The sequence below is a fragment of the Corapipo altera genome, unplaced genomic scaffold, assembly GCF_003945725.1.
Source record: "Corapipo altera isolate COAL_440 unplaced genomic scaffold, ASM394572v1 112, whole genome shotgun sequence".
NCBI classification, from domain to species: Eukaryota; Metazoa; Chordata; class Aves; order Passeriformes; family Pipridae; genus Corapipo; species Corapipo altera.
In genome coordinates this window covers 4,760,752-4,786,884 of record NW_020884899.1, presented here as the reverse complement: position 1 = coordinate 4,786,884, position 26,133 = coordinate 4,760,752, and the positions used below count along the sequence as shown (strand labels likewise).

General features: G+C 39.4%; 1 protein-coding gene across 5 annotated transcripts in view; it reads left to right on the top strand.

Moving 5' to 3' along the window:
• The window catches only part of TESK2 (testis associated actin remodelling kinase 2), a 113,216-nt gene that overhangs the window by 59,629 nt on the left and 27,454 nt on the right, over window positions 1-26,133 (top strand). For all 5 annotated transcript variants that reach the window (XM_027649099.1, XM_027649102.1, XM_027649098.1 and 2 more), the window contains 2 exons: window positions 556-677; window positions 9,529-9,577. In XM_027649099.1, the coding sequence (XP_027504900.1) occupies window positions 556-677; window positions 9,529-9,577 (171 nt within the window). The remainder of the gene's footprint in view (window positions 1-555; window positions 678-9,528; window positions 9,578-26,133) is intronic.

Sequence of the window (26,133 nt, the reverse complement as noted above, 5' to 3'; positions counted from 1 at the left end):
GGTTGAGGCAATACTGTGTCCAGGAACCTCTCTCTGCTTTGCAGCAGGGGTTGGCACAAGTGCTTTCTGTCCGCTCAGTGTGTGAGCTGGTTCGTAGTCTTGGTTCAGAAGCAAATTTTGAATATCTCCACAATCTGCCCTGTAGCCATAGCCAACTGTTCCTCTCATAACCCCTTCTGTGAACAATGACAGCAACCACTGCAGGGGGTAAAAAAGAGGGATATGGGTGGAATGAAGGTGAGTTTTGTAGGTCTTGGAGAAGAAACTTTTTCTCTGTGGACACATAAGTGGTTTCCTTCACTTGTACTAAGAAGCTGATAATTTTTTTTTTTAACTTCTCAAGCTTTCTGTCATTGTGACTTGTGAGAGAAGAGCAAAATGCCTTTTTTCCATTTGCATAGCATGCTCATGGAAAGTCATCTCTGTGATAAAAACTGCAGAAATTGGAGTCTAGATCATCATTTGTCATGAAAGATCTTTACATTGTACTACAACATTACTGGATTTTCAGCCTTGCATTTCACATCCTCACCATTTTTTGCTTCTATCCTGTAGGTAAGGCACAGAACTTCAGACCAGGTAATGGCTTTGAAGATGAACACACTGAACAGCAACAGAGCAAACATGCTGAAAGAGGTTCAACTTATGAATAGACTCTCACATCCAAACATCTTAAGGTACACTGGCTTTTTTCTGAATTATATAGAGATAAGTTGGCTTTAGTAAGGCTGTCCTATTTTCTTTTTTTTCTTTTTTTTTGTTATACTATATCTTTTGTGAATGTGTTAGGATCAGTTGCTAATTTAATAGAAGAAGGGGAGGAGGAAGAAAAGACTTGAGAGAAAAAAAACCCCAAACATCCCACGGACGTGATTTTGGTATCTGGAGTTTACCAGCAATGAGTAACATATGTCAGAGAAAAAAACCAAGTGTTCACATTTTAAATTTCAAATGAATCAGTAAAGTGATATGAAGAGGGAAATTTGGCTTCTTTCCGTGAATTTAAATTATTGCAAATTTAACACCATTCAAATAACCTATGGTTACTAATCTTACAGATCAGCAATGCAAAGTGCCATAGCTGCTGCTTATTTTTAGGTCTGCTTCCTAGTTTTTAGCATTTTCTTATTGTAGTATTGCAAGGTGGTATAAGAGGGACAGAAGAAAAGAAGCTAGAGTTGAACTAATCTGATTTATCTGCTCCTGAAAGGAAAAAGGTAGTTCTTGCTTTGCAATAGATTTCTGCATGCAAATCCAAAATGTTTCAATGTGTATCCTGTTATTTCTTGAATCTTTTTAGTCTTGGTTACTCTTCTATGATGATGTGACAAGCAATTAACATAATTAGCTGAAGCCATAACATTATGAAATTTAAAGATGTGATGTCAGTGCACCAAATAACCAGTTCTCCCAAACTGCTGTTGTGCAGCTGGGATCCAGTTTTGATCTCAGGCAGTAAAGCTCTTTCTGAAAAGCTTTGGAGACACAGTGAACTTTTTCACTTAATTTCCTCTTTTTCACTTGTCTGTTAAATAGTACAGACATAGTACTGGTTCCTAAAATCCTTTATGAACAACTTTTGTGATCCTTAAAATCCTTCATCAACTGATGTGTAACAATAGTATTTCCTTCAGTATTTATGAGGACACATATTGGAAGCATTTTAAATATCTGTAGGGAGCATTCCATTAGTTCATGACCGTTTTCTATATTTTTTTTTTCTTAAAACCTCAAAAACCTGTGAACCTAGATAATTTTTACTCGTAGTAAACTGTATTTGTTTTATTACAATATATTTATTCAAGTATTGTAGTAATCTGTCCTTAATTACAATTCTTAGTCTATTTTCTCTGCTCTGTTCTCAGCAATTCCTCCTTCTGTTTGGTTGTTCTTTTTTTTTTAGTTCCCTCATTTTTTAAAATTTAATTATCTGTCTGGCTTTTTAGATCTCAGGATTGTTAATTGTTTCTTATTTAAAAAAAAAATCTATCTCTACAGCTCTGTTCAAAATGAAGAATTTGATTTGGGTTGGGATGAGGGAAAGTAGGAAGGGAATAGTTTGACAGGCAAAAAGTTCAGTTGCACCTTACTGTAACCTTGCTCCTCCTTGAATGGAATTACTGAGGTGTTGCTGAAAACAAAAGTTATTGTGCTCAGTCCTGAGTAATTGCTGAAATTTAAATGTTTTATGTTGTCTAAGAGATCATATCTCTGATATACTGGTCCCCTCTGGCCTTAGAGCCTGTGAATAATTTGAAGTCAGGGGTGTTGCACAGATGGTCCTGAAGGAAGAACAATAATGTATTGATTTATGCCTGAAGCAGAAAAAGAATTTCATTTGGTCTCCCAGTTATTACCCAAGATTGATAGAGAAATCTTTCTCTCTGTGTGCTCAACTAGGCAGTTATGAGTGAATACATCAGAAATAAATTACTTAAATAGAAACAGTTTATCTTTGCATAGGAAAAGAAGGAAAGAAGTTTTTTTGAAGGAAAAACCGCATTTGATTTATTAGTTGCTTGATTTGAGGCTTCTTCTGAGAGAGTTGGTTCTCTGGTAAAAAATACTGCCTTTTTCTTATCTGTTAGGTGAGTCTCCTTGCTACAGGGAGCAAAGACATTGCTACAGAAAATGCAAATAGGAAAAGAGTGTTTAATTTTAGTTGATTCTTTTATTGAAAAATTTGCCCTTATGGTGATAAGCGGTGAGAGGTTGTATTGCTGGTTTGACAACATTGTGTTGTCAAAGAAGAGCAGCTGGAGTTGTGTTGCTGAGAGGCCTCTAGGAAAATGTTCTACAGCAACGTGTTCCCACTGAAACGTTTTCTGGGATCATTTTTGGAAATTTTAAGCTTGCATTAGTATTTAAAGGGAACATCCTCTTCCAAGAAGTTCTAATGTAAGTTAGAACTAAGTTCTCCAGGGGCTATGAGCTACTTCAGCTTGCTGCTAATATTATTTTCTTCACTTGATTTCTGTCCTTTGAAGTTCTTCCTCCATATTACTGAACAAGGTGTTTTGTCACTAGCATCAAGTTTACTTCTCTATTGATTAGTCATTGAATCTCTTCCACATGCCTTGAAGGTGTACTCTGCTTTTTATGTAAAATACACCTCTGAGCTTCTTCATATTCTGTAAGCTCTGGGACTACCTACTGTTAACTTATGCTGTAAAAAAATCCACTTTCCTTAGTGCTGATCTGTTGTTAGCCAGTAAGGATACGAGTGGGTTCTTAGGCTGAAATGCTGAGATCATGTTATGCAGTGGGGAAGGGCTGTGAGGTGCTCTGATATCAAATGGCTTGTAAAATTATGAAGCTGGTTAGATACTGGCTTTACAGCCTCCAAATTTCTGCTCTCAACCCACTTCAGCATGTGCAGTTTAAATGTTTTAGAAAGTGAATGTCAGGTTTAGCAATGATGTATTTATTTTAGTGTACTAAAATATTGTTTAAGCTGAGCGTGTGGTTGTGTTTTTGAATGTGTCCTGATGCTTTGGTACCTAAAATTGGTAATTCAATCAGTGTTTTTGTCCTATGACTTTTGTAGTTTATATGAACTAAGTGATATGGAAGAGAGGAGAGGTTCATTATTATCCTTTACTCATCCCTTTGTCAGTGCTCTAAAATGTATAGCAACATTTTACAAGCTGTCAGTGATGTTACTGCAAAGATTTGGTGGTTTTGCCATTGATTGCACTGATGTGGATAATAAATACTGCTGACTATTTAAAACTGCTTTTGCTTCTGTGCTGCCCATATCAATTCCTTTTTGGAGTTAGAGATGCCTCTTGAGGTTTTTGATCCAGAGTGTGATCACTGTTCTGGACTGTGTTTGTCAGTAGTTGCTGACTTCCTTCCATTCCTCAGCTCAGCAGAGATCACCTGGAGGCAGCTCCATGTTTTTACCTTAGTGACACTTTTGTACTGCTTGAGGAGATGGAGTTGGGTTTAAGGTGTTTCAGTTTCTCTGCTTCTAATATGTGGTGAGGTACCAATCTGGGTATTTAGGCTTTGAAAGCAACATGACTTCTTATGTGAAAGGCTGACTTTAAATCTCCCCACTCATTTCACTATTTCTGCACTCAAATTCTGCTCCTGGCCAGTTATGTAGATCCATCTTGATCAGAAGACTGATGTGAGTGAAGAGTTAGTTTTCACTTACTAAGTCCCCAGTAAGTATACTGCCCCCATGGTAGGATCATAAAGATTCCAGTGGTCAAATATATGTGTATATATAAATTTTTAATGTATTTTCCATCAAGAAAATGAGAAACTGCCCTCTCTTAGAGAGTTTATTTTGGCAAAAATGGAGCCTCTTTGTCAGTCTGTTAAGGATATTTTACAACAGATGAGTCTAGCTTTTGCAGCTACACAGCCATGATGGTAAAAACTAAGGGGATTTAGGAGTTTTGTTTGTCTCCCTTCCTCTTGTTTCCCATTTCAATTAGCAGATATGATTCCAGAAGCAGGATATATGTTAACTATAATGGGGTAACTTTTTGTTCAGTCAATGTCTGGTGTTCTTAGCAAACTATGTATGAAAGAGCTGCTTATTTTTTTGGTTTTTTCCCCAGGGACCAGCTTAGGGACACTTCAGGAGTGGACAGGGAAGAAGCAGACAAAGGGTGTTCATGTTTTATTCTGTTTCTACCATCACCTTCATCTCCTATCTCCACCTCACTCCTACATACAAGCTAAACATGGAGAACTAAAATGCTTTTCTGCCTCTGATCTCCATTTCAACCTGCTTTGGGTGTGGGATGTGCTGGTCTTATCACATCTTCCCTCGAAACAGATGAGGAGGGGATGCATGAAAAAGTGAGCTGGACTTCTGGTTTGTCCCATGTGATGTTTACTTGAACCACTTCAATACAGGTTGAGTGATACATGGCAAGACTGTAATTGCTGGGGGTAGGGAAAGCAGAGGTTTGGAGCATTTCTTCACTTCCTTATTAGCTTATGTCCTATTTAAAGAGCAGTGCTGTTCAGGGCTTGGGTCAGATCTGGTACCAGAGTTATGAAAGGTTTGGTGTATGCTTGTAAATGTGTTTTTACTGTTTTGCTGCTTCCCTGAGTGCTGATGTGATGCTGTAGTCATGAGTTTTTACCCAAATCAAAGTAAGAAAATAGGGCTGTAAAGGACTCAAGAAATCTCTGTCCTTTTGCCCTGGGCTGGGAGCCTTTGGGCTGCAGCCTGGGAGACCTGATAGCTTTTCATTTTGGTAATACCATGCAAGTGTGGTTTTTTTCATATTCACAAATGAAGTGCTGTGCTACCAAAGATTCCCTGTCTCCTGTGCTGTCTCTTAAATTAGCGTGTCTTCAATTTTGAGATAGAATTTCAGTCTTTAATATCACGACTGTTTGCATGAAAAAGTATTTCTTTATTTGGTCTGTACCTCGGGGACTTCAGTTAAACCATTCTGTGCACAGAAAGCCTCAGCTCATGTCTTAAGTGCTCTCGTGGGAGCTCTTGGAGGTATTGCTGCATGTTTGGCTGTGAGCATGAAGGCAGATTGACTCATTGATTAAAGCTACCTCCTTGTGCCTGCATGCACACAAACAGGCACACAGTGTGTGCATATTCCATGAGCTTCTTTCAAGGGGAATTTTATTTCATCTCCTTTGAGACAAATCTAGCACCCTGGGAACACAATACCAGGGGTTTTTTCTATGTGCAGTATTCTCCTTTCAAACCTTCCTTTCTGTGAAATTACTTGTGATGGACTTTTGTTACAATAGCCAGAAGGATGGATTTTGTCTTTTAACATCCTTTGTCGTATTGAAAAGTGCTTTAACAGGAAAGAAAATTACTTTTTTCCTTCTCTTTGTGTAATGTGATTATCAAAAAGGAGTATTTCAGGAATGCAGTGTACAAGGCAGCAGAAGAGAGGCCGTATGTGTTGTGTGTAGTATGTTACAGAAATGATAGACTAAATGCCTTACCTCTATCCAGAATCAAAATGCCAGTGTAGAAAACTTAAAATACATTTTTAATCTATCACGGTGCCTAAAACATTAATGCAGACTTAATATTCTTACCCTCTTCCTTCTCCAGCAGTCAGTGCAATGAAATAAGAGGGTGTCTTCTGACCTTTTGTCTCTTCGTTACTGAGCTCGTATTAGAGACTGTTGCATTGGTGTGTTTGGTTTGTTTCTTATGTTTAATGTTATCAAAGTGCTGGATTTTCTCATACAAGCAGTAAGTTTCTGAGGGCATCGAGTTATTTGGTTGAGGTGTAGCTGCCCCAGGTTTATCCACAAAACAGGAATGTGTCCCAGTGAAGTTGTTTTAATGGGAAGCATGTGTTCAGTGTCTGGGTGTCCACAGAGGCTGGATGTGAGTTTTACTTGATGAATTAAGGCAAAGGTTGCAGACAGAGGAGACGGTTTCCCCTTTTCTGTCCAGAATTTTCTTCCTTGCCATCTGACTGAACTGGAAGTAGTTTCAGCTGTAAAGGACTAAGAAACATCCAGACTACCTTCTCTTGCTCTTGTTTAGGAGGAAGGCTATTCCAGACTGATTGGGGAATTGCCTCATTTATAAAATGAGACTCCCAGCATCTGTAGATTGCTGACATTTGTTAGAAAGCATTTTGTGGTGGAAGTGTGGCTGCACTGGATTTAGCAGGGTGGACTCACGTAACATGCTTCGTATTTGCAGCTTCTGGAAAACTTTTCCAACCACTAGTTACGATTTTGGAAGCGCTTCAGCTTCCTGATAAGGCCAGATACACTGTGTCTTGAAAATAAACTTCCTCAAGTCTGCAAGTGGTCTCCTGCTTTGTGGATGACTGGATCATTGAAGCGTCTTCCAACTAGAAATGCTTATAGGAAGTGTAACCTTTGGCTGACAAGACATTCTGCTGAAGTTCACCTACAAGCACATTTTGGCTCAGGAGACGGAGCGTCTCGCCAACAGGAATAATCTCAGCTGTGCTGGACCAGCATGACAGCTTCCTCTCCACAGAACTTGGAATCTCATCTGGGGCAATCTCAGAAATTGAAATCAGATGTTAAATCTTGCTCGGTAATTGTATTTCCCGGTAGCAGCCGGGTGTATTATCTTATAGTGAAAATCCTTTCCAACAATGTTTTGTAGCAGTACTTGGCTTAACCAAGTGGCTTATTATTGCTTGATAAAGCAGCTAAGCACAAGTTTTTCAGGAATTTGGATCACTACAGGTCTGTTCTATCAATCTGTTTTCCAGAGTCTGAAAACTGAGATTCGTGACACGAAGTTTAAATGGCTTCAGTATGTTGCTTGTAAACTCATTAATTCTGTCTTTATCAGTGTATCTGGTTTCTCTTTTCCTGGGGAATAGCTTCTAAATATGTGGGGTTTATAAAGGTATCTTTATGTCCAGCTTTTTTCCATGAGATCATGATGTGGAGCTTTGTTTTTAATTTCTGATTTGAAGTTAGAAATGTAGGTCTGATTCCTAGTAGAAATCCCAGGTGTTTAAGACTTTTAAACTCTTGCTCTTGATTACTTGAGTTAGTGTGTCTTTGCTGCCTTAAGAGTAGGTTCATAAAAGTAATGAATGTGTTTCCATTGAGACTTCCCAGGACCTAAACAAATTGGCAGAAAAAGTTAAGTTCTGCCAGTCTTTAAATGACAGTGATGTCTTTCCTGTTTGGTAAAGATGAGACAAGAAATTTAATTTTTTCAAAATTTTGATAAATTCTTAGATGCATTTGTATTTTATTATTATGTCCAATACAGTTAATTCTTAATTTGAAAGTAGTGTAATACACCTTTACAAAGGAAGAGGTGATAAATAGATGAAAACATTATTATTTTTAATTACTTAGCCTCAGTTTTTGTTAAATGAAAATATTGCCATACAGGGTTAATGTTGTGTAATTAGTGCGTTTCACAGAAGAGAAAATACTTTGAAAAGTTGTCTAATAGTGGAATTCATATATTGAATTGGAGGTTTTTTCCATTTTTGCTTGAGAATATAGCCATTAGCACCATGCCTGATAGCCCTGGAGATTTTCAGAGTGCACTAAGAAACAGATTTCTGCTCTGGGTTTCTTAGTCTCAGGAAGATTAATTTGTCAACTTGTTTACAAAGTGTTTCATATGCCATGGCTGTATGAAGGGAAACTCAGAAATAGCAATATTTTGAGTAGGTGGTGTATCTAAAGGAAGCTTCTTCCCTTTCCCCTGAATACCTGGTCATGCCTTGTTGTTCTACATGAAGCAAGAGGAATTGGTTTTTCACTGCCTCTCAAATTAAAATTTCCATATTCAGGGAATATTGTAGATGTTCTGGTACAAGTTGTGCTGCTTCTTTGGTTATAAAACCAGATTTCCACAGCTCAGCTTATGCAAAGGATCTTGCCTATATAATTTTTCTTTGGCTGCTTGTAATTTACCAGTCAGCTGTTAGACAGGAGAACATTGAGGATCATTCATTTCTTCAAAAGCAGCTTAGCTGAACTAGCACTACATGTGTCTTGCATCATTTTTGTTTTTAAATTCAGAAGTGTTTCAGGATATAAAAGGTCCTTTTCCTTTAAATTGTTCCCCACGAGATGCCCATCACATTTAATAGAATTGTGCATTTCTACCTCTTGCTTGTAAAATGGAAATTGCTGAACATTGTGGAGTTGACAGTTTGTTTTTGCTCATTGAGACCAAAACCTACATGATGAAACTGAGAATTAGTTAATCTGGGAAGAACTGACACTTGAACTCTGCAGGGAAGGCTCTGAAGTTTATACAGTTTGACCATTACTGAACTTTCTCATGGGGGTTGTTTACTGTTAGCATTAGTTTGCATTTTGTCATTTTTAAGTTCAGCTTGGATGGTGGTAAAAATGAGCTTTCACTTGTTTCTCATACGTTAAATATATGGCACATTCTGTTGCTTTCCAGAAAAATCAAGGGTGACAGTCATTACTATTGACAGCAGGAGTCTGGACCTTGTGCAGTGTAGGGAACACTTGAGGAATGTGTGTATACTGGATACTGTCAAAACTTGCTTCCATCCAAGTGCTGGAAAGAGGGGATTGGGGCAGGGAAGTCTACAGCCTGTATGTGCCCTCATAATCCTGAGTGGTTAGGAATGGGAATAGGAAGAAACATCTCTATGCTTAAACAGCAAAATGCAAAGGGAAGTAATTTTCTGTTTGTGCAGACCAGTAGTGGACTACTTGGCTTAAACTTCCTTAAAACACAACTCTGAGACTGTTCCTTTCTGCAGAAATCATTATATGCTGGCCTGTGCTTATACTCAAATTAGTGATTTTCCATATTGAGTTTGACCTGTCTCCCCTGCTCTCTTGGAACTGCTAATTCAAATTATATTGTAATGTAGACACATGATTTTGTTTTGTGCTGAGATGTTTAAGTAATCAACAGTGAAGTATGCAGTATCTGTGAGGCTGAATTTTTTCTTTTTTCCTCCTTTTGTGCTGTTTCCAGAAGTTCTTATTATATTAGTTTCTCGAGAGGAGAAAAAAAAGAGGGGGGAAAAAAAAAAGCCCAAACCACTTTTCTTTTCTTGTTTCTTGTAGGTTTATGGGTGTCTGTGTGCATAAAGGACAGCTGCACGCTCTTACTGAGGTAAGACTATTTCATGATATAAGTACTGAATATGAGAACAGTTCTCAGGCCAGATTCTGCAACTGCTGTTGAGTGATGTTTCTTTTATGGGGCTGGTGAGTTAATTGCTTGGTAGTTACTATGCTGTGGGAAGGCTGCAGAATCAGGCCTCAGAACTCCCCTCTGCTCACAGCCCTTGTATGTCTTTTCTCCTCAGAAGCACTTATTAGGATGGTAAAAAAAAAAAAAATCACAGTAGGAACATAAAATTTCACTGACAATGTTCGAAATGAGAGATGTGCATTACCACTGAGCTACCCCTAAGTATTATTTGTTTCAGTGACATTGCATTGTATTTAACTCTTGTTTATACTCCAGCTGTACATTTCACAGGTGAGTCAGTGACATTTCAGCTGAGTGATATTATTGTGTTCAACCCCTACCACTTTCTTATTTGGAATAACATCAAGATTACAGCTTAATCTGGGTCCCATTAAAGGGAATTATTCCATTGCCCATGGACCCTGGCCAAGATCTGGGTATCAAATGTGAAGCTGAAGTTTCCGTTCATGTGAGTCTTCCCACCCAGTTTTACTGGGTTGTGTGTTTAATCCCTCTGTAAACTGCTCAGGAAAAATAAGAAGGTAATATTCTCTTGTTAGGAATAATGTTGCCTGTTTTGAGTCAAAATCAATAAAATATTTTGCCTTTTGTATTAGTTTGAGTACAGATTGAAAGGAAAGTCATGTTTTGTAAAGTTAATATTGCTTGCTTACTTCTGATTTGTAAGAACTGCTCAATTAAAAGATTAACCTTTTCCCACCCTCGCAAAGACAACTATGCTATTAATTAGCAATTAAAGCAGGTTCCTGGTATGGTGTGTTTGCTTACTGTAAAATGAGGAGACTGGATAGCTGTATGCTAATTAGCAGGATATGTGTCACCGTCACTTTCTGGAACTTACATATGTAAGTGAGGCAAAGATGCACATATGTGGGCAGTGAATTTCTTCACCTTCTGGGGTGACAGTTCTGCAATTCTAGTTCCAGCTGCTGTTGGAGTGATGCACTCTAGTTCACAGTGTCTGTATTTCTAGTGTGAGAGCGAAGGTAAAGACACTTCCAGAAACTTCAAGATGCAGTATGTGTGAGCACTTTGATGTGAGAGGGACAGGTTTTTTTGATCCCCCCTCTCCCCCCCCTTGTGCTCAGTAGAAGAAACATTTCTAAGATGGCTGGTCAAGACCTTCTGGCAGACTTTGCTAACGTTATTGCTGATTTCTTTTGGACGTCTGATAAATGAAAACAGGGAGGTTTTGTGTCCTTTCACTCACTAAACGTATCCCAGAAGAGATCGAGCTTCATAACACTTTGTAATACTAAAACTTGGCAGATTTTCCTCAGTGTGGTTTTTTTGTTTGTTTGTTTTTTTCCCCTCCTTCGCAGCAGTTGCTTGCCATTTAAATGTCCCTCCCCACCCAAAAGCCAAGAAAATGAAAACAGCACAGATGCTTCCTCATGGAGAGCTAACTTTGTAGCTGCTTGCTTTGCTCAGCTATTTTTGAGTTCTTGGCAAGCAAATAAATCTAAGAAAGACTTCAAAGAATAACTTTTTATAGTTCTAATTCAGAATAACAGAAGAGATTTCAGAAACATCTTGAGACCAAAGAGGAAAAGTTTTAGACTGAAGAAGGTTGCTGCAACGTTTTGAGAAACAGAAGAACTTTAGTGACATGTTATGAAAGTATAATTAGTGAACACTGCTTTTCTTCTGTGGACCAAGACGGGATTTAACACCATCAATATGAAAATCCATGACCAAATTTGATGTTGTAGGGAAGACACACACAATTTTGCCCAGTGCAGTAGTTGTTCTTTGGTTTTACAGAGTTTTTAAAAGTTAAAAGCCGTATATGTTCCAAGTGGTGGAATTAGTTGTCCTTTCTGGCAGTAGTGGCATTTTTCATCTTGAAGTGTGTGTAGAGTAATAGCTGAGTTCTGAAGACTTCTGGAGGTTGGAGAAGGGGGCTGAAATGATGAGCTGAAGGAGTTATTAGTAAGGCGGACGTGGTGAATCACCAGTTCAAATATAACCCAGGAGGATAAACAAATCAGCCACTGTCTCGTGGCTGTTTTCAGCCTGTGGTCCAGAAAGGTGGTCTGCTGGCTTCCAGTGCTCAGCATAATTGATACTGGCCTGGCACTACAAGTGCTCAGAACTTCTGCCAGGGTTTCACCTCTCTGGAGATGAAACTGTTGATTCAGAGGCCCATTGGTCAATAGGTGTCTGAGTCACTGCAGGGAGAATCCTCTTACACTGCCTGTGCTGGACCTGTTCTGTAAGGAGCTTAATTATCCCTTCTTGTGTTTTGAGAGTGCAGTTGATGATATGCCTGTGTAAAAGGGATACAGCATCACTTAGAGCTTATGTCTGAGGGCACGATGGGAAATCATGTTTATTTAACAGAAGGAGTTGAGAACTTGTGGCAAATGTTCAGTGACTGCGTTTAGAGGACTTGTGCATAATGCCCTCCTGTGCTATTAACAGGCAGGGCAACAAATACAAATGTTTTAGAAGAACCTTGAAGGTTTTGTAAACCTGTTAAGGGCCTACATTAGTAATATACAGCACTTTGTTATTGGAAGGCAGAGTTGAAAGTGTTAAGAGTTTTTTTTTGCATGAGACACAGGAGAGGATCATGCAGAGCAGGTTTTTTGCTTGAGGAGGGTGTTGATCTTATGTATGCCTTGGGATTTTCCCTTTTGGCAGCATTTTGTGTTGTTTTAATTTTCCTCTCTCAAGTGGCTTTTGTTTTTAAAACTTGAGCAAGAGGCAGTTTCTGTTTGTTTTGGTCTGTTTTTTTCAAAATAAGAATGGAATTGTTTAATTATAGACTGCACTAGGACTTTGACCTTGTTCTGAATCCACAGTCTTATCAGTTTTGATAATCCAATTTTTTATTTAAGTTCTCAAGGCAGAAGCTATGGCATATGCCTCTTCTGAAGTAGCTCAATATCCTTAAATTGATGGAACAGTGTAGGCTGGCGAGGACCTCAATCCCTACAAGCACTAAGTTCAGAAACATTTAAGGAAAGCAAAGTAAATGCTTTAATAGGTGTATCACTCAGATGAGCTGGCAGGCATTAGACTGCCTCAGTAATGTTGAGCTCATGGGCACAGATTTGCTGTGCTTGTTTTCTGTAAAACCAGAAGCTGGGTATTCGTTTCTCAGCATTCAGCTCTAATCTGAAGCTGGTGGTTTGTTTCTGTAGCTACAGGAATCTGCAGGGCTTCCTGCTGTACTCACATGCCTCTCCAAACTGATTTCAACCTCTCCCTCAAGCTTCTCTGTGCTTTCCAGCCACCTTCCTAATCTGACAGCTCTCTCTTCACTTCCATTTCTTAATTTCCTGGCACAGAGCAGCATCCTCAGTCTTGGGGAAACTTGGATCGTAGTGGAGGTCTGGTGTCAGCATGAGGTGCTGCTGAGCATTCAGAGACAGTATTGGAGCTGCTGCCAGGAGGTCAGCAGAGCTCAGGGCATGGAGCTGGGAGCCAGTGTGGAGCAGCCATGGCTCAGTAGGAATTGTGTAGGATCTTATCCCATACACATTTACCACTGAATGGCTTGAGCAAACATCCATTTGGGATGAGAGGCAAACAAATTTATGTGTGTGTTGCAGGTTTTATAGGCCCGTGCCGAAGCTGATACCGTAGCTTACAGTCTAGCATATAAAAGCCACTTAATACCTTCTTACAGATCTTAAAATTATTTGTAGAACTCTGTTAAACAGGTTTATCTGAATTTCTAGGAGACAGGTCAGGCTAAAATCTTGTTATAATTAGATGTATATATATGCACAGAACGAGTCATACAGCTTGATAATTCCTTCTTGAAAAAAATGAAAGCCCTGACAGCTGTGTTTATAGAAGATGAGGAAGGGAGAGTTATTATGTGTTGATTGGGATATCTTGAAATTGCAGTGCTGCAGGGACAATAGTTAATTGTTGCAACAGAAGTTTTATGGCTATTAATTCATACTGGAAGATAGTAAAAAAGTGTGCAAATGCTCTACTGCCACAATGTGTAGCTTTATTTGTTCCATGTGGGATTTGATGTGCACTGGGGCAGAGAGCAGGGCTGCTGCAGTGATGGGAGCTCTTGGTCAGTGGTGGAGGGGTAGGACAATATTATTTCAGCCAGTAGCTGGACCTGCCTGAGGTGCTCTGCTGCAGGCTTTCAAACGTTGTCCTTGCTGCTGTTCTGCCTAGTCAGCCCTTCTGATTCCATCCCATGGTGTGATGTGAGGTGTTTTGTGGGTCTGAGTATAGCTGGGCAGCCTTGGTTTTAAGGTCCTGTGGCATTGGGACAACAGTGGGATAATGGTAAGGGGCGAGCCAGCCTTTCTGTGCACCTGGCTTCTCCTGAGCATCCCAGTTGCTGAGTTCTCTTTATCAGCTGCTTCATGTACTGCACTGTGCAAAGTGCCTCAAAGTGCCTTGAAGTCTGAAATATTTCCTGCCTGCTCACTGGTGCTGCCTGCAGTAATGAACCACTGCAATGTGGTATGAACTACACATTTAATGCAGATGTATGAGACAAAAATTGCTGTAAGAAACATCTTGACTGTTTTGTTTGTTTGTTTTTTTAAGAAAATCCACATAATTCTTTGAGCTTGTGCACGTTTTCAGTTCAATTAATTTTTTTATAACTGTGTTGTAAACCCCAGGACAAAGTTTACTATGGAAATCCTTCCAGACGTGGTAATTTTTATCTTGGGCAAGATAATTGCTATTGGACAATTTTGACATGTTGTACTGTCATAGCTTACTGAATTTGACACTGCTGTTTTTACCATCAACCACAATTTGATTGTTTTGGGACAAGAACGCTGTTTGGAAAAGACTTTTTTTAAAATTCCTTGCATAGTGTATCCCTTTTGTACTTGTAAAACTCATCTTAATGAAAATGCCTGTGGCTTTTGAAGGGAGAGGGTTTTTTCAGTGAGTTCTTCTGTGATAACTGAAAACTTTCCTTCTCTGCTTTCTCACCCAACTGCAATATTTTCAGTAAACTAAAAATGAAATTAGTGGAGTTTTGGGTTTTCACAGACCTTCCTTTTTTAGTATTTTTCTTTTTTACTTTTGGAGATAGCAGTGATTAGAATGAAAACATATTAAAAACTTAAAATTCTCAGCATTGTTTTAATTGTGCTGAATTATCCTTTTACAAAGAATGGAAAGTAAGTTCTTCAAGGGAGAAGGTCCTTCTGACGTACAACTTTCGCAAACAGAATCTGTCATTAAAAGTACTTCATTTTCCTCTTTTGTTTTTTACTCCTGTCAGTTCTTAGTCAACTTTTTGTGGAGAACCTTTGATCCTGGAATGGAGAAAACCAGACAGTCATCACTTACGTGATGACTGAATTTTATGTTACAGCAAAAATTGTAGGCATACGCTGCCTTCTAGATGGTGATTGCACACTTTGGAGAGTTTTAAAAAGCTTTGGAACACCATTCCTTCCCTCCTCCCTCCTTCCTTCATCTCCTGTAAGACTCACTAATCCCTACTTTTATTCCACCAGTATGATTCATATTGTTTGAATAACTTTAGTTTTACTCATGTAAAAGCTCTGCAAATATTTACCTCTGCTTTGGTGATCACAGTAGGCTGTCAACTCTAGAGAACTTGGTGTCTTTGGAACTGGAGTTCCTATTATCTGTCATTCTGCAAATATTCCATGCAGCAAAGGAATTATTCCCAGTTTGAGTATTACCTGTTTACCAGCTGATATTTAGTTCCTGGATAAGTTGGCTCCGGCGGTTGTTCCTCAAAAAAAAGAATAGTTGCATATGAAGTTGATTAACCTGAGCTGGAAGACAACTGAAGAGAAAATGAAAGTTGTGTTAAAGGTGGCACTAAGTAGAAAATTAAAAAAATTACAGGACTTTTATCTTCATCCTAGAAAATTTTCATCATAGAAAATATTCCTTGTTTGTTGGATACTCCCATCCAATTTCTAGCAAAAAAGCTCCAACAGTTTAGAGAATTATTAGGGAAGTCCTTTAGTACATGTAAGATTAAAGGTTTAGGTATTACCTACTATGTTCAGTGAAGCCATACTCATCAGAGGCTCCCAGATCAGTTTGTATTCCTTAATATCTTATGCTTTTCATTAGCTCCCCTTGCTTATTGAAATCTTTCTTCAGTGCTCTATATAATCTTTCTGACTCTAAAGGAGGAGCCAAAAAGCAGAGGGGTGGGAAAACTCTAGAGGTGTTTTAGTTTGAAGCAACTTTAAATAAAGATTATCATGCTATGATGACAAAGGATCTCTTTTGGATGACTTTCAGCAGCTGGCATTTTTAAGTGCCTCTTGGCTGTAGGATGCTGCAGAAAGACTGCAGTTTAAACTTTGTAAGAACTCTAAGTATGTGTAAAATTCTGCAGATTAATTCTCAACCAATGAATAGCATGATCTGTGGATTAACACTGTAATAAATCTCTGCTTGCCTGCTCTGCATGGACTTTTTGTCCATAGTTCAGATGTTTTTTGTAGCATTCGTTGGAGCTGCAGCTTCATTTTATGGAAGGGGTTCTTTCAGTGGTGCTGTGCTGGTGCCAGTGCTGGACAGTGCTGTGTAGAGGCAATCTGGGCCTTTGCAGGTATAAAACCCAAGCACCAGAACAGTAAGTTTAGCCTTACTGAAAGTATGTCAGAGGCATTGAGTCCTCTGCTAAACTATGCCTACTTTGTACCCTTCCTGGTATGGATTTGCATTTTAGAACTGCGTATATTTAATTCTAGGAATGTATGCTTTGATGACAAGAATGGTTATGTGGTATAAAACTAGAGGCACCTATTGCTATTACTTACTTGCCCTTTTTTGCTGCTTTTGTTGTAGGACTGGAAGTCCAGCCAGCATGTAGTATCCTTATTTCCTCTGTTAATTTGGTTGTTTGGGTTGTTTAGCTTTTCCTTTACAGGAGTCATTAAGAGTCAGGCTTTGCATATGCTTGCCTCAGGGTTAAGAGAAAATCATTCATCTGGAGCCCAGGGATTTGATCTCAAGAGAAGAGTAATTCACTCCCCATTAATAACTGTGAGAATTCACTGTGGGACCTGAGCAGAGCAAGGGCCATGGCAGCAGAAGTAAGGTTGGAAACAGAGTGTGAAATAACTCTGGTGTTAGGAAGACTGGGATAGTCTGTGATGTAACAGGTGAGAAATCATTCCATTCCACAGACACTGTTTTCCAGCACAAATTAGAATGAATGGTTCATGAGATGTCTGTTAGGCCTCTTCACTCTCTGCAAAGTGCTTTGTCACAGATTCACAGAGGGGTTGAGGCTGGAAGGGACCTCTGGAGGTCATCTGGTCCAAACCCCTGGCTTAAGCAGGACTACCTAGGGCTGGTTGGGGCCAGTTGCCAAGTTCCATATCATAGAATCACAGAGTGGTTTGGGTTGGAAGGCACCTTTAAAGACTATCCAGTTCCAACCCCCTCACCACGGGCAGGGACATCTTCCACCAGACCAGGTTGCTCAGGGCCCCGTCCAGCCTGGCCTCAAACACTTCCAGGGATGGGGCAGCCACAGCTTCTCTTGGCATCCTGTGCCAGGCCTTCACCACCCTTACAAGAATTTCTTCCTAATATTTAATCTAAGCCTACTCTTTTTCAGTTCAAAAACATTACTCCTTGGCCTTGTAAAAAGTCCCTCTCCATCTTTCTTGTGGGCTCCCTTCAGGTACTGAAGGGCTGCAATTAGGTCACCCTGAAGCTTTCTCTTCTCCAGTTTAACAATCCCAGTTCTCTCAACCTCTCCTTGTGCCAGAGGTTCTAATCCCTCTGATCATCTTGGTGGCCCTTTATGTTTCTGTTCTTGAGGAAAAAAACACTTAACACAAAAATTGTTGCAACTTAATAGGTGCTTTGAAATATCTTGTTAGTTCTATCATCTTTTATTAAAATAAAGTGGAGTCTTTTTACATTGGGGGATAGAGATAAGGTAAACCTACAAGATGCAAAGATATGTTGCTGTGTGTCTACTTACTGGCACATGTTAATATTAAAAAAACCCAACTAACTAAACATGTACAGGAACACGAGTCTTTTCTGCTTCATTGCTCATGAACACCAGGGCTCAGTTAAGAACAACTCAAAGTATCACCTTTCTTGTCACGTGCAACATCTACCTTGCTGAAAGGAAACAGGCACTGGCAATAGGGACTTTTCTTAAGAAGAGCCAAAAAATTAGGAAGCTTCTGTTTATATTCCAGGATAAATGTGTTTATAAGATGTCAAACCAGGTTTCTAGCAATATCCCTTTGAAATTGTAAAGATCTTGATTCTTTAAGGTGATAAGCTTTGGGATATGTGCCAGATTTCTTATATCAAAGTATTATTTTTAGCTTTTGCTTAAATTATTGTGATAAAAAAGGGAGATATCTATAAATTTGAATATTAAGTACTAACGTGTATGTATCTGACAGAAGTTATCCTATTAGCTTTGTCTGGGACCACATGCAGACTGTGAACTTTCTTGTTTCTGTGTAGCATGCAAAATGATTCCTAGTACATCTTTGATCATTTTGAAATGCAACTATAATTGCTTTTATAAATTTGGTTCAGTGCAGACACTTCCTTTCATCTCTTGATTGTTTGTAATAGAATTTTAAAAATACTTGTCAACACTTGAGCCATATTTGGTCGTATTTTTTTCACTTTTCACAGCATATGGACTGTCACTTTCAGTTTTACTGTGACAGTTCACTTGGGTTCTCAGTTTAATTTATAGAAAGTAGGTGAATGCACTCTCAACAAATGTAGATCGAGGCTTGACAACCAGCTCTACCTTAATCTTTCTCTGTGCTGTAAAAGGCATCATATTGTTTCATCTCCAAAGCAGTGTCCTTCTTCCTTTGGATTTATTCTCTTTAGAGTAGTGCAGCATGTCTCTTTAACTTGAGAGATCCCCATTTGAAAGACACATGCCAGCTTGCATAATTGAAGGGGCCCATTCCTGTGCCTTTGATCCTGTCAAGAAGTCCAGGTATCTCTAGAAGCAACCATGTCCTGATTAACTGGAGAGTGCTGAACTGAACCAGCTGTGTTGGTTTAGGGAGAGAACTGTCAACCCTAACTATACTTTTTGAAAAGGTGCATGAGAAAGGAACTAAAATTAAAATCCTGTTTCCAGTGTTTATTCAGTCTGGATTATCAACTGTAGGAGGACTGAATGAGGGTCATAAGGATGTGAGCACCATCATCTGTTTTATTAGCTAAAGATGTCTCATTTTAGTTGAAATAATACTGTAGACACTTGCACTAATCTTATCCCAGCAGCTGAAGAATTCCAAACTTTGGTACCCATCTGTACCTTGTATGTGAGATTTGAGTCAGGCTGATTAAAGGTAGATGTAAACCTGACTCATCTGTGTGCACCAGTGGATGCAAAATTAAGTCTGAACATGGTACATGTGATAAGTAAATTAGGCTGTTCAAAGTAAGTAGAGTTTAAAAAGCTTGTAGGAAAGTGAAGGGGGGGTGGTATTTGGAAAATGTCACGTGTTTAAACCTTGGGTCGTAACTTTAAGGCTTCTTGAATTATTTTGTAACACAAAAAAAGCAGTGTGTCTAAGACAGTGAAGTTATTTTACAGATGTCAAGACAAAGTACATATTCTTTACTTTGTTTATATTATTTTCCTTGGGAACCCAATATTTTAGTGAATTTGTTAAAAAGAAAAAAGACTTCAGTCCCAAACACAGCTTGATGTGCTGCACATACCAAAAAAGTCCATTTAAAGTCGCACAAGGGGGCCTGGTTTTCAATGACAGGAGGCAGGAAATTTAGTGTTCCTGACTGAAATTCCATCTCCAGTTCATACTCCTGTAACCTGGTGTTGTGGCATATGGGATGTGCTTGACCCTTTATTTTTTTCTCCAGTAAAAATGATACAGGTCTCCACAGGAGTTTCAGCCAAGTCTGTCTGACTTGTAGCTTTGCTGTTTTGAGTGCTTAAATATTAACAGGCAGGTTCTTGGAAAGCATGTAAAGGATCTTATTTAAGTTAGCTGATCTTCCAAATTTTTTGTACATCTGATGCCTACTTACTTTTTTTTTTTTGACAAATGAAAGCTAACCATCTTGTCTGATTGCAGTGATCAAAGACCTGGCTTTCCAGAACAACACTTAACAGAGCTGTTTTTTGGGGGGAAAAAAAAAAAAGAAAGTATTTTTGAGTTGGTTGTACCAAATTATTCACACAGAATGCAGGGACTTTCAGTTTGGTAGGAAGTTAGATGCTGCTGTATCTGGTCACACTTGTTCTGAGGACAGAAAGATGGAATTAATTCTCAAAAAGCTGCAGTGAAAAGCTCAGCTGTGGGAAGGAGAAATCTGACAAAATGTTGGCTTGTGGAAGACAGAAGCTGGCCTTACAGGCACTCTCTGAGAGGGAAGTGATGGCAGATCAGTTAGTGGAAAAAACTTACTGTAGGTTGATGGTGACCAGGTAAGTTAAACACACTGGGGACAAGTCTCCAGAGAAAGTCTGTCCTTTAAGCAAAAGCAGACAAGCAGTGAAAGATGTGTGAGCCCTGCACTGTGCTGGAGGCACTGGGGAGCTGCAAGATGCATCTGCACTGTGTGGTTAGGAGAGGAGAGAAGGGTGGGTTCTCACACAGAAAAAAGTTCAGGTGTAAAAAGAACTATAATCAAAGACACTAAAGAAATCCTCATGTAAAGACAGAAGCCAAGACTTTGAAAGTAGGAGGTTAACCTGAGGTGCACAGTCTGTATTTATGCATGCAGGTGCTAGATCAGAAGGGACAAACAACCAGTTATTTCAGTGAGAACTTCTGGACATGCAAGCTTTGGAATTCTACTCTTTCTTAATTGCTTGTGTATGAGCTTAACAGCTCATAGTTAAACCTCCTTTTCTCCCCTCCCCCCTCTTTCTAATTTTTTACTAAACCTTGGCTACCCAGGCTATATGTTGGCTTTAATTCTTTCCTTCCCCCTTGTAGGAAGATGATTGACCTGTTTTATCACTGCACAGCCTGTAACAGTGCACAAGCAACTTTTAATCTTTATTTTAATTGAGATAGATGCATCTAAATACGTTTTTTTCTGAGGAAGGCTTGCTAAGTCTCTCACTGGTGCAAACCTCTTCCTCCTTAGAATGTCTCAGGGATGGAAGAAAGTAAGATAAGAGGCAGATAAATGTTGAACTGCAAACAGCAAGTTCCATTGTCTCATTCTTTCTCTCCCTTCCCCATCATGTGTGAGGTGGGTGGATGCTCTGAGTGTGGGTTGTGTGGGGTTTTTTGGGGAGAGATTTTAATATCTCTGTTTTGACACTCACTGTAAGCCTTCTGGACCCTTTGCCATTGCCTCAAGCCGAAAGAAAAACAAACAAACATTTTTGAACTTTATATTCTGCAGTTCTGTTATTGGTGATTTCTGATATCCTAGAAATAGGTCTCTGTTAAGAGTGAGAAGATGAAGCTTCTCAGCTATTATGGTGGGGTGGGGAGAGAGGAGAGGAGAACTGAATAGTGCCTTGAGGGCCAGATTTTCCTGTTACTTCTGTATATGGAGATGCAGTCCAAATGTGTACTGTCATGTTGGCCATTTAACTTTTTGCCTTGGAATTCTTTTAATGTATTTTCAGTAAATTCAGTTTGTATGTAGTGCTTTCTCTTCCTTCCCCCCTCTGCACCTTGGATCCCAGGAAACATACTCTGGAATTAACAAGTGTTTTGTAGTTTCACTTCCTCATTTCTCTTTACTTATCAGCCATCCAAAACATTCAGAAACTCAGTTGTCCAAGAAAATTCTTCTAATGTTTGCCTTTACACACTGCTATTAATAGGGGATCTTGATGCCTTCTATAATTGCCAATAAAGTGTTTGAGTACCCTCAAATCTAAATGGACATCATGGCACAGTGAGAGTGTGGAGGCTTGGAAAAGGATTCTGAAACAGCTCAGAAAAAGTATTCCTTGTGCAGAATTTAAACAAAGTTTGTATTATGAGAGGTGTTCATGTGCTATAACTTTTGCTCTCAGTAGATCCTTGTAGCTGTTTTACGGACTTCAAAAAGTGAAGCAAATGGGTTATTTATCTGGATCTTGCAGACATATAATCTGTGGGCTGCTGCTGCTGGTATTTTTGTGGGGAAGGTGAGAAGGACCTTATTTAAATAAGAGGCTCCTTGTCAGGGACTTCAGCTTCTAGAACTGAGTGTCTAGTATGTTCAAAATGCTGCCAGTATGGATAGAGCCTTCTGCTCTTAACAGAAGTGTTATTGTAGAGATGCTGCTTCTCTTCCTGTGTCAGCAACAAGGTACTTTCTCTTCTGTGCCTGTGTGCAAATTTATGCCACTGCTAGCTTGCCATATCCCAGATTCTTATCTGCACTGAAACTGGGCTCTACTTCGAATCCAAATGGTTGTGACTTCAGATTATAAATGCAGGGTTTTTTTGTTAGGCCTTTTTTGCTTTCTGGGTTTTTTTTCTCTACTAATATAATCACAGGAAAAATGGTTATCAAGGTCAGTTTGTATAGATATACTGGGAGTGTTTTCCGGTTCCAACAAAATAAGCTTATTTCCTGCAATATTTCAAACCTGAGTATGAGTAAGTGAGCGTCCGTAAAACTTCATACGTATGGGTTGCAGTAGTGCATTGTTGCTTTGTGCCTCAGTGGTGGAAGGCCTTACCAGCAAGAATCTGCTTCTAGCATCAGGCAACCAGTTGAACATTAAATTTTGATGGAGTGAAATGACAGGAAAGGGCTAAATTCAGCATGCTGTGACCATAAGAGCTGTTGGAATTAGAGAATTAAAGGAAGACAAATCTTGCCATATTCATTTCCATGCCAACACTTGAATGTCTGGAATGCAACAAATGGTTTTCATTACAGCTCCTTCCTGAGTTAGTGCATGTTAATTCTTGTTTGCCCTTATAAAAGAAACCTTGCCTGTACATGCCTTTTCAGCAGGAGGAGCCAGTGGATCAATCAGTGCCACAACTGACACAGAAGAAGAAACAGAGGTAGATCTGTTGCGCTTCTTGGCTTTTGGTTTTGAGTTCTGATGAGTAACCAGGCTATGGCAGTTGCCTGAGGAAGCTTGCTCTCTCCTCTCTGAATAGCTGACACCTTTTTAACTTTATTTTAATCCTGTAATGGTTAAGTCCTTTAAAAAAAATACATCCTTTTTATTAAAGAACTGAACTGTTTGTGTTGGTTTAAAAGCAGAAGACAAATTGACTTTAGATTAAAGACTTTGTTTTTCCCCTTCATTTTCAGCAACTGAGGAGCAGGAAAATAAAACAACCTTTAGATGAAGACTTTTGACTTTACTTCTACCCTTTCAATCAGGCTGTTTTTCCAAGCCACTTGTGCCCTTCTGATCCCTCGTGAAAAAGTTTGAGCTTTGTTCTGAAATATGTTTGCTTCACCTGCGCGTTCTCTTTCAGTACATGTGGTTTTCTCCTTGGAAACATTAGTTGACCTGCTGACCCAAAGTATACTTGTGCAGCCCAAATTCAATATCCAACTAGTTCTGTTTCAGTGTTTAACTTATTTTGTTTGGTTCAGTCAATGTGTTAGATATTTAGTGGCAATGGAAGGCTACTGCTCAGAGGTGAGATGGTTGTGTACATTTTTAAACTGTGGGGTTTTTAATTGGTGGAGGGGTATGAATCAACTTCAAACTTAAAAAAAAAAAGGTCAGTTTAATCTGATAGTCAACCTCAGTGTATCAACTTGTAGTATCTTATGTTGTAGTTTTGAACATACTGTCTTTTCCAGTTCTGCACAGTTGAAGCTAATGAAAACAGTTGGGGGAAATCAGAAAATTTCCAGTCCTCCCACTGTAGCTAATTATGCCAGTTGTGACAGAAGGGTAGATTGGCTTGTTGTCTTGCAGCCAGAAGCCTTCAAAGTAGTCACTTAGAGAGTGCCGAGTGTGACAGATGACTGTTAAACATATGACAACTGAAGGTTGGGTTGTGTCTTCCTTCAAATGGATGGTTTAAAACTGGTCTTAAACTTCTGCAGAAAGAGAAGTGAAAAGCTCTCAACTTTCTTTTATTAGATGTGGGAGTTACCTTCTTACTTCCAGCATTAGAAATGATAAAAATATGGAAGCTCTGTCTCTTTTGACACTCTCGAATGCGTTTGGTGACAGCGTCTGCAATACTGTTATTTTGCTTTCCCGGTCTCCCTTCAGAGTCCAACTTCTTGGTCTGGCTTTTGCTTTGACATCTCTCGTTTCTCCATGCTGAAGGTGCTAATGCCACAATTCTAGTTTCTCTTTCCTCCTGCTTCTCTGCCTGTCTCTTCAGTGGGCTTCTGCAGTATATTCATTCGTTGCTGTCTCAGTGTTTGTGTTCTGGGTCCCTGTAGCTCCCATTCTTTACTTACCTCATTTGGTCAGTCGCCTTAAATGCACTCTCCACACCTGCTTTTCTTAACCACTTAATGCATTGTCTTTGGTAACGTTTGGGCTACAGCACAGGGGTGTCTTGTAGTTACTGATTGCTTTTTAAATGGCAAGCAGTGACATTAAAAGTCGTCTAAATAGCAGGCCAACTTTTTTTCTGGCTTTCCTGTGCAATATCTGATGGCTTATTTATATCAGACCTACATATTGAAACAGTGTTGTTTCTCAAAATAGCATTGAAAACTCTTTGCAATTCCCATCAGTCTTCCCCCTCAGACTTGACAATATTTGGTGCCTTTGTTTTTGAGCCATAACTGCTGAAACTGTGTGAATTTGGTGTGCCTTTTCTGTAAAAGCTTCTAGTTCTCATATTAGTGTTTAAACTTTTCTTTTGAATTCTGAAGTTAAAATCTGACAGCTGAAGTTCATCATTAGTCTCCTGAAATGAAGCATTTAATGCTATGTGTGAGTACTGTCATACTCTGAATTTCAATCCATTCCATATTTCATGTGCTTGAGTCTGATAACGTGACTGCAAGTGTCTTGCAAGGCAACAGTCCTTAGGTTTAAAGTAACATGTTTCCCTATCCCCTGACTTCCCTATCCCTTTGTGCAGGAAAGGGTTATGTACTGCTGCTTCTGCATTTCTTAGCAGTAAACTATAACATCAGAAACCTCTTCAAGGCTCTTTGATCCAAAAAGCATCAGTACTTGGCTGAGCTTCTGAGTAATGTGTCCTTCAAAGAAACTACTGCCCTCTTTCCTCATAAGATTTGGGAGAGGTATAAGAAATGGAGTTTTGCTGAACTTTCATTCTAGCAAAAAAAATGTGAGCTCCGAACTCAGAATTTTTTCGGAAAGAATATTTCTGTGGGCTGAGATGCCAGGATCTTTTAAACCAGCATTTCGGTTGCTTTGAGTTGTAGTAAATGCAAAAATAAACAACCTATAGCGATTACTTTCAGACTCTGGCAAGCAGATAAACTGACTGCTGGTATCCTGTTACATGACAAAAAGCTAGCAGGAGGAATAATGGGTAGCTGTTTCACTGCAACCTGATGATAGAGAGTTTGAAAAGGTCTGAACACTGCTCCATTTAGCTGTGAGGTCTCTATGAAATGTAACGTCCTTTGCTTTCATTGTCGCAGCCCCATCAGATCTCTGCTCCAATTGCTTGTACACTTATGCAATGGCTGTTGTTGTTGTAGTAGAATAATGCTTTGAGATGATGTGTGTGCTGTAGTCTTACTGTACCAGCACTGAAATGTTTCAGGGACAAAACAAAATCCAGTGTTCTCTTTGGGAGAGGTGCGTTTACTATCCTTCAGGATATTCTTGCCACAAAGAGCTGGTTTGTGCCAGTAAGAGACTGGGAACAAGTATTTTTTTCTCTTTCAGTTGCCCTGGCATTTAGGAAATAATGTTCATAATTCTGTGTCTGTTCTGAAAAGGCATTGTTGAAGGGCTCTGAAAAAAATAGGCCATCAGGCTGGCTGTTTGCATTATCAGCCTGAATAACCGGAAGAATTGGATTACTTACATGACACTGAGGAAGCACTGAACTCTGTGTGGTGCTTGCCTTAGGGACAATTTGGGATTCTGCATGCAAATATTACCTGCTGGTCAGCTAAAACCTGAGATCAGCTGGAGTCTTAAACGTGTCTTATAGGAAAATCTTATTTCGGTTGTTCTCTTGATAATTAGTCTGCTGTCTTTCATGGAGGTACACTAGAATGTAGAGCCAAAGCCAGACTCACATCTCTAATAAACGAGGTCTGTACACTTGCTGGGTGACAGTTTTGGATAGGAGGCCTAGAGGGTTTTGTAGATGTGCTGGAGACAGATTTGAGTCCTGCTTTTGCAGCTCGTCCATATTTGTGTCCTCTGTGTGTGTCAGCCTTCGCCCACCCCGTGCTAGAGTTGAGTCCTTGCAGTTAAGATGAGTGAATGACCCTGCAAGCCAATTTGACTGGAAGAGTGCTGGGAGAATAGATATATTGGATGCACTTAGCTAATATGGCAGCAATGGATCAAATCTGTAGGCTGCTGTATTGAGAAGGAAAGTAAGAGCATGCTCGATATAGTAGCCAGCTGTTGTCCCATTTCAGTGTGTGTCAAT